Source organism: Odocoileus virginianus, chromosome 12 (assembly GCF_023699985.2).
Source record: "Odocoileus virginianus isolate 20LAN1187 ecotype Illinois chromosome 12, Ovbor_1.2, whole genome shotgun sequence".
Classification (NCBI taxonomy): domain Eukaryota; kingdom Metazoa; phylum Chordata; class Mammalia; order Artiodactyla; family Cervidae; genus Odocoileus; species Odocoileus virginianus.
The window spans coordinates 46,946,367-46,959,535 of NC_069685.1; the positions used below are offsets into that span (position 1 = coordinate 46,946,367).

At 46.1% G+C, this 13,169-nt stretch overlaps 1 protein-coding gene across 8 annotated transcripts in view; it reads right to left on the reverse strand.

Moving 5' to 3' along the window:
* LOC110131117 (transmembrane protein 132B) overlaps positions 1-13,169 on the reverse strand; it is a 378,266-nt gene that overhangs the window by 72,321 nt on the left and 292,776 nt on the right. For all 8 annotated transcript variants that reach the window (XM_020883540.2, XM_020883539.2, XM_020883530.2 and 5 more), the window contains one exon: positions 9,029-9,215. In XM_020883540.2, coding sequence (XP_020739199.2) covers positions 9,029-9,215 — 187 coding nt within the window. The remainder of the gene's footprint in view (positions 1-9,028; positions 9,216-13,169) is intronic.

The following is a 13,169-nucleotide window of genomic DNA, read 5'->3' on the forward strand; positions in this document are numbered from 1 at the left end:
TTTTAGTAATACTAATAATAATGATAATAATAGTTCCAAGCCTTGGTATGTTTTCTTCTACAAACTTAAATTACCAAGGTATTTTAAAAATCAAATTTTCTTGTCAGCTAATGTTTTTTTCTTCTTTGTTTTATGAAATACAAAGAGTCTACTTCTTTGTCTTCTTGCATCTATAAATAAAAAGGAATTTAACACTTTTGCAAATAAAATACAGCCTAGAGTAGGATTTTGTTGTTATAAAATATGGGGTCCAACCACTATTTATCCACCAGCCATTCCTCTGGCTGTGGATTCGTGGATGTGACCTGTCTGGAATGATGATTCTCTAATATCACTGATGTCATACGGGGGGCGCTGGGATTTGCCCTTTTTTCTGTTTTAACACTTCTTGAATACATATTATTTAAAAGTAAAATGATAAAAACCTTTCAGAAAAAGAAGTCACACGCAGGCTTCATTCAGCCGCAGGGCAGGCAGTGGTGCTGGCGGGGAGGCAGCACCTTTCCAAGAGGCCGGATGCTGTGGACCAGGTGTGCACCAGGTGAGTCTCAGGTGCTGTGCTGAGCGCTGGGTAGGGCCGAAGGAGGGACCTACATTCCCATAGTTGAAGCCGACCGGGACTCCAAGGTGAACAAATGGCCGGATGAAGCGGTAGGCTGACAGGGGAGAACACTGGGCCAGCGAGGCAGGGGTTCAGGGAACCTGGGGGAGGTGAGCGGAGGGCTTGCGTGGTCACGAGCTGGTCGGTCTGTGAGCGCCATCTAGTGGGCACCCCGGGGACTGCCGCCCGTGATCCCCTAATTCAAGTCAACCATAAACGCCATCTTGGCAGTTTGCAAAATTAAAGCGGTTTGGGAAAAGGTGTGCTGGACTCCGCAATAAACTATGCAAAAAAAAAAAAATGCATTGAACTTTAACTTGCCGCTTCTCTCAGGAAGATTTAATGTACAGCTGGCATGCCCTGGAGGGAGGGGAGAGGCTACAACAATTAATTAGAGGCTGCATCTATGCCCATGGGGGGGGGGGGGGGGGCGGCGGCAATGGTTAGTGCCACCCTGTTAAGAAATATTTTAATTTCATCACTATTCTTAAGTGTCTCCTGTTTAAGCACGATGGAATTCTAATGAAAAGAAGCTGATAACATCTATCATATTCTTACTTTGTAATAAAAACTATGAAATAATGTTGCCTTATTGAATCGTCAAAGTAACCTGTTGAGGTTGCCCTAGTGAGAATTTTAGTACGCCTTTTACAGACAGAATGACTGAGGCACCAAAGGCAGGCTCAGGTCACAAAGCTTAAGTAAATGGCAGGTTAGATTTTAGTTGTGGCACTTTGACGTCTCTCAGGCACACAGTTCAGTTCAGTCACTCAGTCGTGTCCAACTCTGCAACCCCATGGACTGCAGCATGACAGGCCTCCCTGTCCATCACCAGCTCCCGGAGTTTACCCAAACTCATATCCACTGAATTGGTGATGCCGTCCAACCATCGCATCCTCTGTCGTCCCCTTCTTCTCCCGCCTTCAATCTTTCCCAGCATCAGGGTCTTTTCAAATGAATCGGCTCTTCACACCAGGCGGCCGAAGTATCCACGCCTCCACATTTCCCAGCGGCGGCGAAGGGGCTGCCCCTTCACTGACCAGGGCAGAGGCAGGCAAAGTCTTTTGGGTTGCAAGGACGTGTCATTTCCAAACAGGCGCCTCAGAGGTGGCCCCTGGAAGTCAGTACCCACAAATGCTTGCATATCCCCAACCCCACATTTTGATAAATAATCCAGTTCAGCCGCCAATAGGAAAAGAAGTTTTTCCAAAGGAAATTTACTTCAGAATACAGCCTTTTGATGATTTTACCACCTCTAAGGGCATGTAAAACAGAAGCACAAACCCTTCACTTAATCGCTCTCAATTTTGTCATTCAGGGCTCGTTACCCAACAAAACAGAACAATTCCCAAGCAGGAATCTTTGATGAATGCGCTGGCCGACAGACGTTTTTGGTGAGATAGGTCATAAATATTCATGGTATTGACACAGCCTTAGAAATTTGTCATGTCACATTCCTGCAACAGAAACACCCAGACTTCTATCACTTTGCTCCTTCAACTGACAGTCACCAGTTTCTTTCCTAGACTTGCTTCTTGGGTCTGTTTTTCCTGATCATCTTCAGGTATTGTATGTCAGCAAAGTTTCACCAAAAAAGACACAGATCAAAGGAACCAAATATCTTAATGGGTTTCTTCCTTCTCCTTTTCCAGTTTGCTGACTCCATTTCATTTCTCAAGAACAAATCTTTTTATATTGTTATTTTTTAAGTCAGTTAGGAAATGATAGAGCATCTCCACCCAGCTACGGGGCCATTTTGGAGATAGGTTCTCTGAATAGGCTTGTTGGCATCACATGCTTGGCTGTGGGGAGTTGACCTGCATCCCACACTTTAGACAGGCGCATATGGAAGGCTCTTACAAAGTGAATGTCTTCAGTCTTATCTGACCAAGATGCTTATTTCTGGTCATTTGTAAAGTACATCCACTGGAGATACCTTCAGCTGGTCAATTTAAAATTACTCCTTTCAGCTGTGAACATGTTGGATCAGTCAGGTGAAACTGTGTCTATACAACCAAGGGAATGGCTGTTTGCCGACCATCCTGTTTTTCTTATATGTAAGTAAGGCTCGAAGACAGAGCTGAGTCAGGTTTATTCTGGATTCCCACAGCAAGGTGTTGTATGCAATCTCCAACAAGTAATTATACTGACAGATTTGTTTTGGTGGGAGAAGGGGGACTCGGGTCTTCTGGACGGGCTTTTGAAGTCAGGCTTCCACAAAAAATACCTTTCAAAGGTACTGGAATCTCTTTCTTATCCTGGGAAATGAAGTCTAATCAACACTACTGAATGTGAACACTTTGTAGCTGAGTTAATGACTAAAGACCTGATAGCTTTTAGAGTCGTTATCCAGAACGCCCAATCTCACTGAAGATGCTGAAGGTGTAGGATGTAGGTGTAGGATGTAGGTGTAGGATGAAGCTGCCCCAAATCCCATCCAGATCTTGTGGACAAGTCCATGGCACATGTGCACCCCTCTCCCTTCCTGCCCTACAGTGGGCTAAATAGTGCCCCCACCCCCAATTCACGTCCACTGAAATCTCAGAATGTGACCTTATTTGGAAAGAAGGTCTGTGCAGATATTAGTTAGATGAGGGTATACTGGATAAAAGTGGTGAAAGTCGCTGAGTTGTGTCTGACTCTTTGTGACCCCATGGACTATACAGTCTATGGAATTCTCCAGGCCAGAATACTGGAGTGGGTAGCTGTTCCCTTCTCCAGGGGATCTTCCCAACCCAGGGATCAAACCCAGGTCTCCTGCATTGCAGGTGGATTCTTTACCATCTGAGCCAGCAGGGAAGCCCAAGAATACTAGAGTGGGTAGCCTATCCCTCCTCCAGCGGATCTTCCCAACCAAGGAATTGAACCGGGGTCTCCCGCATTGCAGGCAGACTCTTTACCAGCTAAGCTACCCAGGAAGCCTGGTGTACTGGTTGAGGGTGGACTCAAATGCCATGACTGGGGTCCTTATAAGGAGGGGACATGCAGAGATGCTGACACATGCACAGAGGCTGAGAAGGGAGTGATGTGGCCCCAAGCTAAGGAACGACTGAAGCTGGAAGGCCAGGAGGAACCTAGAATCTTCAAGCCATCAGAGGCAGTTGGGCCCGCTGACACCTTGGGTTTGGACGTCTTGGGTTTGGAGGTCCAGAACTATGACAGAATCCATCCCTGTTGTTTTAAGCCATCCAGTTGGTGGTAATTCTTCATGGAAGCCTCAGAAAACTAATGTAGCTTGCAAAACAGACTACTGACTGATCACCATCCTCATTCTCACGTCTAACAGCCACTGCCATTTGGCACATGATATAAAACCCACCTTCTACCTCCAAACCAGATGGAATTTTTACAAGAGGCATGGTAGTAACCTCTCCCTGCCCCCCCCCCCAAAAAAAAAAACCATGAGAGAGCGAGAGAAAGAAAGAAATGGAAACCACCTAAATATTCACTGGTAGGGAAATAGACTATGGATAAGTCCACAGCAGAATATTATAGAGTAATTTTTTTTAAGTGAGTGAGGCAGCTTTATTCATCTGGGTACAAAAAAGCCTCCAAGACATATTGTTGGCTGTAAAGAATGTGATACTCAATGCAATGCCCTTTGTTTTCCAACACAGCCATGCAAAAAAAAAAAAAAATCATTTGCTTTCTGCAGCCAGGTATCTGTGTACGAAGGTAGATACAAAGTCTTGGATGAGAAAATTAAAATGATAAAACATAGTCCATTCAGGGAAGAGGGTTGGAATTGCGGGTAGTCAATGAACACTTGAGCCTTATCTATAAGGTTTTAGGAGGGTGCATTCAAGGCCTCTTGAGATTTTCTTTTTAAGTTTTAAATAAAACAAGACAAGGGACCAGAAAAAACCTCACTGATAAGCTTTCAAAGCTTTCTGAGTTACACTCATGACTTAATTACTTAAGACCCCCTAGTGGGTCCCCCTGGGACCACAAGAGGCCTGGGACCCCAAGAGGCCCAAAGATGCCTGCTGGACCTTCCCTGGGGGGAACCATCTCTCCTTAGAGCTGGCTCAGGGCTGGAAACTCCCAAGACAAAGGCTGTTCTCTCTGAACCCTAGGCCACATGCAAGCCAATGAGCAAAGGAGAAAAACACCTGCAGAGGGAGGGTGAGAGACACTCCATGAGAGAAAGCAGGAGCTTCACATGATTAAAGTCCCCAAGTGGTTGGCACCATCAGGACAGTCATCCCAGGACAATAAGGGCGTACAGAGTGCTTGGAGTTTCAACAAGGCAAGTGGAGTGAACTGCTCTCATTGGAGCAGCAGCCTGAACCCTGATGTCAAGGGAGCAGAGTGCCAACAAATCTTATATTAAAATGGTTTCACGTGACTGTCCTGAGTGTGTGTGTGTGTGTGTGGCAGTGGGGGCAGGGGGGTGGTGAGCAAGAATCAGGAAAAAAAAAAGAAAGAAAAGCATATCTTTCAGAAATGTAGCTTTCCCATGGGCAAGCTGCAGTCAAAATATTCACCAGCCTGGGCTTCCCTTGACATGCACCACCCCTTCTCTACCCTCTCCCATTATGATAACTAATCTCTGCACATCACACTGGTGTTCGGTCTAATCCAACGACCTCAAAACACCATGGGGCCAGAAATCCCTTCTATCCTTCACTGTGTGTGCTACTCTTCTGAGACAACTGCCACCACTTCTATTTCTGATGCCTAACGTAACACCAGGCTCTATTCTGAGAAATTCCCACATGTGACATCACCACAATCCTGGGCCAGTTTCCTGATGGGGAAACTGAGTCACCACAGAACACTTAAGTCATTCTCCCAAGGTCACGTGGCTGCTAAGTGTCAGAGGCAGGATCTGAACCCAGGTCCAGAGGCTGTGTTCTAACCACTGCGCTGCTTGACACTGAGTGCCCCTCAGGTCTGAGCGTGCCATCCACTCAGATCAGTTTGAAACTCTGTTGCCTGTGAAGGAAGTCTGAGTTGTCACTGAGGAAAAGAGCCCAAGGTCCCTGCCCATTATGACTGTCACCGATATACTCCTGGTCCAAGCCCAAGATGGGCGTGGAGCCTGGGGAGTCTTTTCAAAGGGAAACTTGTGCCACAAACACACACACACACAAACCCAGCTCCATAGCACAACTAGGTGTGGCAACTTATTTATTTTTATTGTTCCTCAGTTTCCTTATCCACATGATGGGATAATAGTACACTTCTTATAAGATTGCTGTCTAATGAATTAATACATCTAATAGGTGAATAACTTTCCCCGCAAATATATCTGCGTCCTGATCCCAGAACCTGTGAATATGTGACTTCACATGACGAAGGGGCTTTGAAGACGCCATTGAGGCAAGGATCCTGAGATGGGGAGAGTGTTCTGCATTGTCCAGGTGGTCCAGTGTCATCAGTCCTTATAAGAGGGAGGCAGCAGGGTCTGAGTCAGAGAAAGAGATGTATGATGGAAGCAGAGGTCAGAGTGATGTGCGCTAAGTACCGCGGGCACCTCCAGAAGCTGGCAAGGGCAAAGAACAAATCCCTAGAGCTTCCAAAATAATGCAGCTCTGCTGACACCTTGATTTTGTCCTGCAGACCCATCTCAGACTTCTGACCTCCAGAATTGTAAGATACGTTTGTCTTGTTTAAAGCCACTCTGGGCTTTCCAGGTGGCACTAGTGGTAAAGAACCCGACTGCCAGTGCAGGAGACATAAGAGATGTTGGTTTAACCCCTGAGTGGGGAACGTCCCCGGAGGAGGGCTCGGCAACCCACTCCAGTATTCTTCCCTGGGAAATCCCACGGACAGAGGAGCCTGGCAGGTTACAGTCCATGGGGTCACAGAGTCACACAGGATTGAAATGACTTGGCACACATGCACACAAAGCCAGTCTGTTAACGGTAATTTGCTATAGCAGCAAGAGAAGCCTAATATAGACACTGAGAACTAGACACTGGAAGACCCGTGAAATGTCATCTGTTACTTCCAAGGCCTGGAAAAGCTGCCCCTGCCTTCCTCTCCAAGCTCATCTCTCTCCAGTGCCCTTCCCCAGCTGTCTGCATCCCAGCAGCTTGGCCTTCTTTCAGTCCCTCAACTTAAACAAGCTTATTTCCATTTGAAGATGCACACTGTTCCCTCTCTCTGCAATGCTCTTCCTCCACAGCCTTCTATAGCTGGTTCCTCTTGTCAGTTAGTTCTCAGAGCAAACATCAGATCCTTAGACAGATGTTTTCTTGATCACTTGACACTGTCCACTCCCATCCCTGTCTCTTTATTCTATGACCCGGCATAAATTTCTCCATAGCATGCATCTGGTGGTGGTCATGCATCCACATGCACCACATGCATCTGCAGTGGTCAAATGTACTTGTTTCTTGTACTCTGAACTCTCTTCTCCTAGAATGCAAGGACCCGGAGAGCTGCGACTGTGTGTATCTGTTCATCACCATTCACCGGAACACAGAGTAGACACATGAATATTGTTTGCAATAAAGAAGTATTTGTGCCCAAGCCTTGGCATAAAGTTTTAGGTCCATTTGGCTAAAAAGGAGTCTGATTATCTCTTGCTTTTTCCTAGCCTGAACCTGTGTATCCAGTTGCCTAGAAAGTGTGTTCATTTTTGATTCCAACCTTTTTGAAAGATAACTTTTTTTTTAATCTGCATGAGTAGAGCTGGGCTTTTTAGTTTTAAGAACTGTAGTAGAATGGTGGGCTGCAGCCCTAAACGCCAAGCCATGCCTGGAAAGAAATCTCTAAGCTCAAAGCTGCGTAATTGGACAGAAAACCAGAGAGAAGTGAAAGAGAGTGAGAGACATGGTGGGGAGCTGGGGGTGGGGGAGAAAAGAAAAAACTCATGCTTTCATAAAGAAAAGAAGAGAAGGGAAGGGAAAGCGGAGGCAGGCAGGGTAGGGAAGCAGAAGGGAAGGGAAAGAGGCACAGTTAGCATTTCCCCAGGTGACTGCCCTCAAATAAAATGCAGATCACTGCTGATGCAGATCATCCCCATCTATCTAGCCTTCAAGAACTAGATGATCCCAGTAGATCAGATTACAGCATGGGATTCAGTCCTTCACTCAACAAATACTAAGTGTCCCAGGCATTGTTCTAGGTACTGGGGACCCAGCTGTGGACAAAACTGACCAGAAGCCTACAGTCATGGATCTCTCCTTCTGGGAAGGAAGATAGATGATAAATTAAATCCTAAATCTCAAGCACTGATAATATCCATGAAGAAGATACATGAGGATGAGGATGTGGACAGAGGGTCATGAGCAAGGGGACGGAGGGCCAGTTTGGTCACTGTGGTCGGGGATGGTAGCTCTCTATCGGTTGAACCAAAGAGAAGGAATCAGATGTGGGGAGATGGGGGCAAGCATGTTTTGGAGGAGAGAGAAGAGTCAAGAACACAGATATGGGAGTTGCAGAGTTAACTGTAGGATAGAGGGTTTTATCTGCAAGGATCTCACCCCTGGTAACCAACTTGAGTATGGATGATAGAAGCACCCCCAGAATGTCCTGAAATCACTTAGTGTGTACCCTCTCTCTTTGGTTCTAGACAGGAAGGTCAAAGCAGTGCAGAATGCATTTGAACAGTTCCAGTGTGGGAAAGGGTATTAGGAATATGGTGCTCCTGGGGTTTACTCCCTGGGACACACCAGCACCGTCCTTTAAGGTTCTGGAAACTTGTCCATGACCTTGTTCTCAGATGTGGCCCCTGAGCCCGGTCATGAATGGAGCTTTGGCCAAGCTCAGAGGAGAAAGCTGGTCACCCCCAGGCTAGAAACAGAAACATACATGGTTTCATGGACTCTGGGACCCTATCCAGGTTCAGCTGGTCAGTTCCCAGCAAGGTTCTTTCTGTCCATATACATATTAGAGTTTTCCAATCCCTAAGCTACGTGGGCACTCTCAGGGCAATTGACCAGCCACTCTCAACTGGTCACTCAGCATAGACTCAGAGCAGCTGTTCCCATCACACATGCCTGATGGATTTCAATGCAACCATCTTCTCTCAGGAGCACTTGGTCCTGAGATGGATATAGGATGAGACAGAAAAAAAAAAAAAAAGAAACACAGGTTCTCCAGGACACGGTTCAACAACATTCACAAAGGAAAGGGATTTATGCAGCAAACCTTGAATAGTTTTTAAGGAGGCATTACGGCAAGCAGGTAAATAAAATATAATTTAAGTGCATTTCCCTTGTTCAAACAGCTTCATCTGGTGCATAGAAAACAGCAGATTACAAAATGCTCATTTTTTTAATATTAAAAAAGTACTCAGGGAATTCCCTGACAGTTCAGTTGTTAGGATTTGGGGCTTTCACTGCTGGGAAGCCACTGCTGGGTTTGATCACTGGTAGGGGAAATAAGATCCCACAAATTACATGACAAGGCAAAAAAAAAAAGGCCTTAAAGAAAACATCTTTGTGACACTGATTCTGCAGCCTGACATCTCACCATTGCAAGTGGGACAATGCCCACAAAGGAGGTCTGGCTGACAAAGATCTCGGAGATGACCAGCTCCCTCGGGGAGTCCTCCACAGGGTATTCCACCTGCCAGGTGATCTGCTGGGCGCCGGACAGGCCACTGCTGTTGTCAACTCCAAAGTCCACTTGCAAGATCTCGTAGAAGGAGCCATTTGTTCTGGAAAACAAACACACACGGTAAAGTGCAGTTTAAAACAGATTCAGCAGAATGTCAAGCACGAGATGAATTGCCACATTCCTCTTTGTCAAACTGAAGAAGGATCGCCAAGTTCAACAAGTCACACAGCAGTGTCGATAGAGCCTGATTCACAGGCTGCCACAGATGACCCACACCTCAGAGTGGACGGACCATCCGTCTTCAGGGCGCTGTGGAAAGCTGACCGTCCTTCCCCGAGTGAGCAGCTCAGACCGCGCCACATCTCTGGGCACTGTCACAGCTCTGTCCTCCCCAGCCCCGCGTGTGCCTCCACCATGATCCAAGAAACACAGGACGCGGCCAAACCCTTCATCTAGGGCCACCATCACTCCAGCCCTGAGACGTAGCCTGGATCTGGCTGCTTCTATTACTACTTACCTGTGTGTCTGTGGACCTGTGGTTCAAACTCTGAGCTTTAGAATTTAGGAAGAACATTGGTGACTACACGGACTTGTGGGAGCATCATGAGACCAACCTTGGGAAAGGACCCCACAACATGCACGGTTCATGATATCAACTATAAGCCACACAGTAAGGGACCATGGTGGACTCTTCATGTCCACCTGAAATGGGATGGGATGGGATGTAATGTAAGAAATCCCCACAGGCCTTCATTCATGGAGTTACAACATGGTACATATATTTGGAGGAGGGGAAGACAGTGGACAGGGCACATACCAGTGAAAAGGACAAGCGCCATTCTCAGCACCTTTCGACACAGGGAGAGCCTCTCATCACTGACGTGAACTCGCAAATTATAGGCTGACTCTTTCCTGACAGGAGAAGTTACTGAACAGAGAGTTAAAAAGCCACCCAGCATGGGATTCGTGAGTGACTTTCTTCCATAAGTCTGTGTCTATCATCCTGAATCTAGCTGTACCTGGATCCAAGGAATGTTAACAGCAAGTGTGACTGATTCATAGCTCCTAAAACCTCAGTCACTCAGGTGTAGAGATTCTTGCCTAGCAGAATCTCCTATCACGGACAGCTCCCTCCCACTGAAAACTTTAGGGGGGAGAAAACCCCAGTATTGACAAAATAGCTATCATAAATTTGTCCTTTAAATCTTCCCTCTAGCTCCTTGTAAGAAAGACAAATATCATATGAAATTGTTATACATGGAATCTAAAAAAAAAATGGTAAAAATGAACTTGTTTACAAAAACAGAAATAGAGTCACAGATACATAATAGAAAACAGTCTTAAGGTTACCATGGGAAAAAGGGAGAGGAGAGGAGGAATAAATTGGGTGATTGGGATTGACATATACTCACTATTATATATAAAATGGATAACTAATAAGAACCTACTGTATGGCACAGGGAACTTCACTCAATACTCTGTGATGATCTGTATGGGAAACAATCTAAAAAAGAGTGGATATATGTATAACAGATTCTCTTTGCTGTATGCCTGAAACTATTAATAACACAACATTGCAAATCAACTGTTTTGGTGTTCAGTCACTAAGTCATGTCTGACTGTTTGCAACCCTATGGACTGCAGCACTCCAGGCATCCCTGTCCTTCATTATCTCCCAGAGTTGGCTCAGACTCATGTCCATTGAGTCGGTAATACCATCAATCAACCATCTCATCCTGTCACCCCCTTCTCCTTTAGAGCCCTCGGGGTCTTTTCATCAGGGTCTTTTCCAATGAGTCAGCTATAACCCAATAAATCAACTTTATCCCAAGAAATTTTTTTTAATTGTGGAAAATTTTTTAAATGGGGGGAAATTAAAATTAAGTAATGTCTATAACCTGACTTACTTACAAAATTACACTTAGAATTAAACTGAAGCACCATTTTTTTAAAAAGTGGATATACATTACACTGACCTGTCTGATATGGAATTCTACCCCAAAGAGCACTACATTAGAATCAGACATTTTTTCCACTTAGCCAAGGGTTTAAGAAACTCTCTGCTATCACTGTGTGCGACAGAGCGGCCATTTAAATTGAAGTATAAATGTATCAGGGCTTTCCTGGTGGCTCAAACAGTAAAGTATCTGCCTGCAATGAAGGTGACACGGCCGGGTTCAACCCCTGAGTCAGGAAGACACCCTGGAGAAGGGGATGGCTACCCACTCCAGGATTCTTGCCTGGAGAATCCCATGGTTAGAGAAACCTGGCGGGCTACAGTCCACAGGGTCGCCAAGAGTCGAACACAGCTGAGCAACTAGCACACACACATAAATGTACTAATGTTACACTGCCAGGTAGTCCCAGCTGGCTGGCTGTGGGTAAGTCATCAAGTGTCTATTTGCACGCATCGTTTTCCATGGGGAAGGGAATGTGTGTTGGACAAAGGGCTGGCCTCAGGAGAGGATGGGAGTGGGCTCACATGGGAACCCCCTAACAGGCGCTCCCCTGTTTACTGGAGCACTGCCAGAGGGACTTCAGAATCTAAGGGACTTGAGCACTCAGTTCTTGGCTTCAGTCACCCCCCCCCTTCCCAGCCGCCACACTCCAGCCTAAAGTCACCTCTCTGATCACCGGGATGCTCCACTTATCGGTCAAGTCTCCTCCTGCAAGAGATGCTCGGCCTTATCAGATCATATCCTTGATTTCTCTCTGGGCTCCTCTGTGCTTGTAACCAGATCTAAGGAGCTGCTTCTAATGCCTCCTGGGTCTCAGCATTCAGTAAACCTCAGAAAAACTACTGCCAAGAAAGTGAAAATCCAGCACTAGAAGAAAACGAACATAACTCTCTGTTACCAGCAGTTTAATCCTGCTAAATTCACACTCTGGCTTTGGGGTGCCAAAGTAGCCAGTCTTTGGGCAAAGGGGACAGGGTCTGTATGGGAGGGCTGCCCCCCTTAACTGTGCTGTCCCCCTGCGGACCAGCTATACGAACCTTCCCAAGTCCAGGTTAACACGAATGGACTGACAATCCAGTCAGTCATTTCACGCACAGATTTTTAAGGCATTTCCCTGAAATCAAAGGAGAAGGGTCTTTTACTTTCAGGCAGCTGGCATGCCTGGTAATAAGTCCATTGCTATGGAAATGGGTTTATAACTATTAATTTTACCTGCTCCTGATCTATTCTTTTTTTTTTTCTTTCTTTCTGGTCTATTCTTGATAAGCCTTTCCATTTAGGAAAGTGCTCCACGAGTCTCTCAATTTAATAATTACCCACTGCCGTTGGGGAATTGGGATCAGCGAGATATTCATTAGATAATTTTCTTTTCCCTGGGGTGGAGGGGTGTGTGTGTGTGTGTGTTTGGAGGGGTCAGGCAGGAACACTGCTTGGCTGCTTCTCCCCTCTAGCTAGAACACAGCCTCCTCCCAAAAGGACTTGCTTCCCAGAAGTTCTATCTCCCATGGAAACTTGTCCTTTAATGGAAGTTTAAGCCTGCTCCGTGGGACCACGGGACCCCTGAGGTGAGGCTGAGACACCTTTTAAGTGCACTGTATGGCTTCTTGCGCCAGCAAGAAGGAAGGTGAGAAGAGGTGGGAGCAGGGGAGGGAGACGGGACCCAGAGCAGCAGCTGGTCCCCAGGAGCCACATCCAGCACTGTCTCAGCAGATGCCTCGTGACGACAGTGATGGCTGTTTTGCAGAAGGAGGTAGGAGGAGGGGAGGCGATGGGAGGACAGGGAGGGAAAGAGAGAGAAAGAGAAAGAAAGAAGAAAAGAGAGAAAGAGTGTTTGAAAGCTTGAACTGTTCTCCAGCACGTTGGACCATTTACTTAAATTATTTTTCTCCCTACAAATTTCTAGATAATTCTGAGCTACCGGGCTGAGATGCTTTTGCCACATGAGCTCTTTCTAGAAATGGGGCAAAAGCCTGTCTCTGGTCTCAGGGCTTCTGTTTTTTCTTATGAGTCTATTCCTAGGCATTATTTTAAAAGATGACCAAAAAAGCAAGGGAAATACTGAACAATGATCACATTGAACAAATGCCCCAGGATAA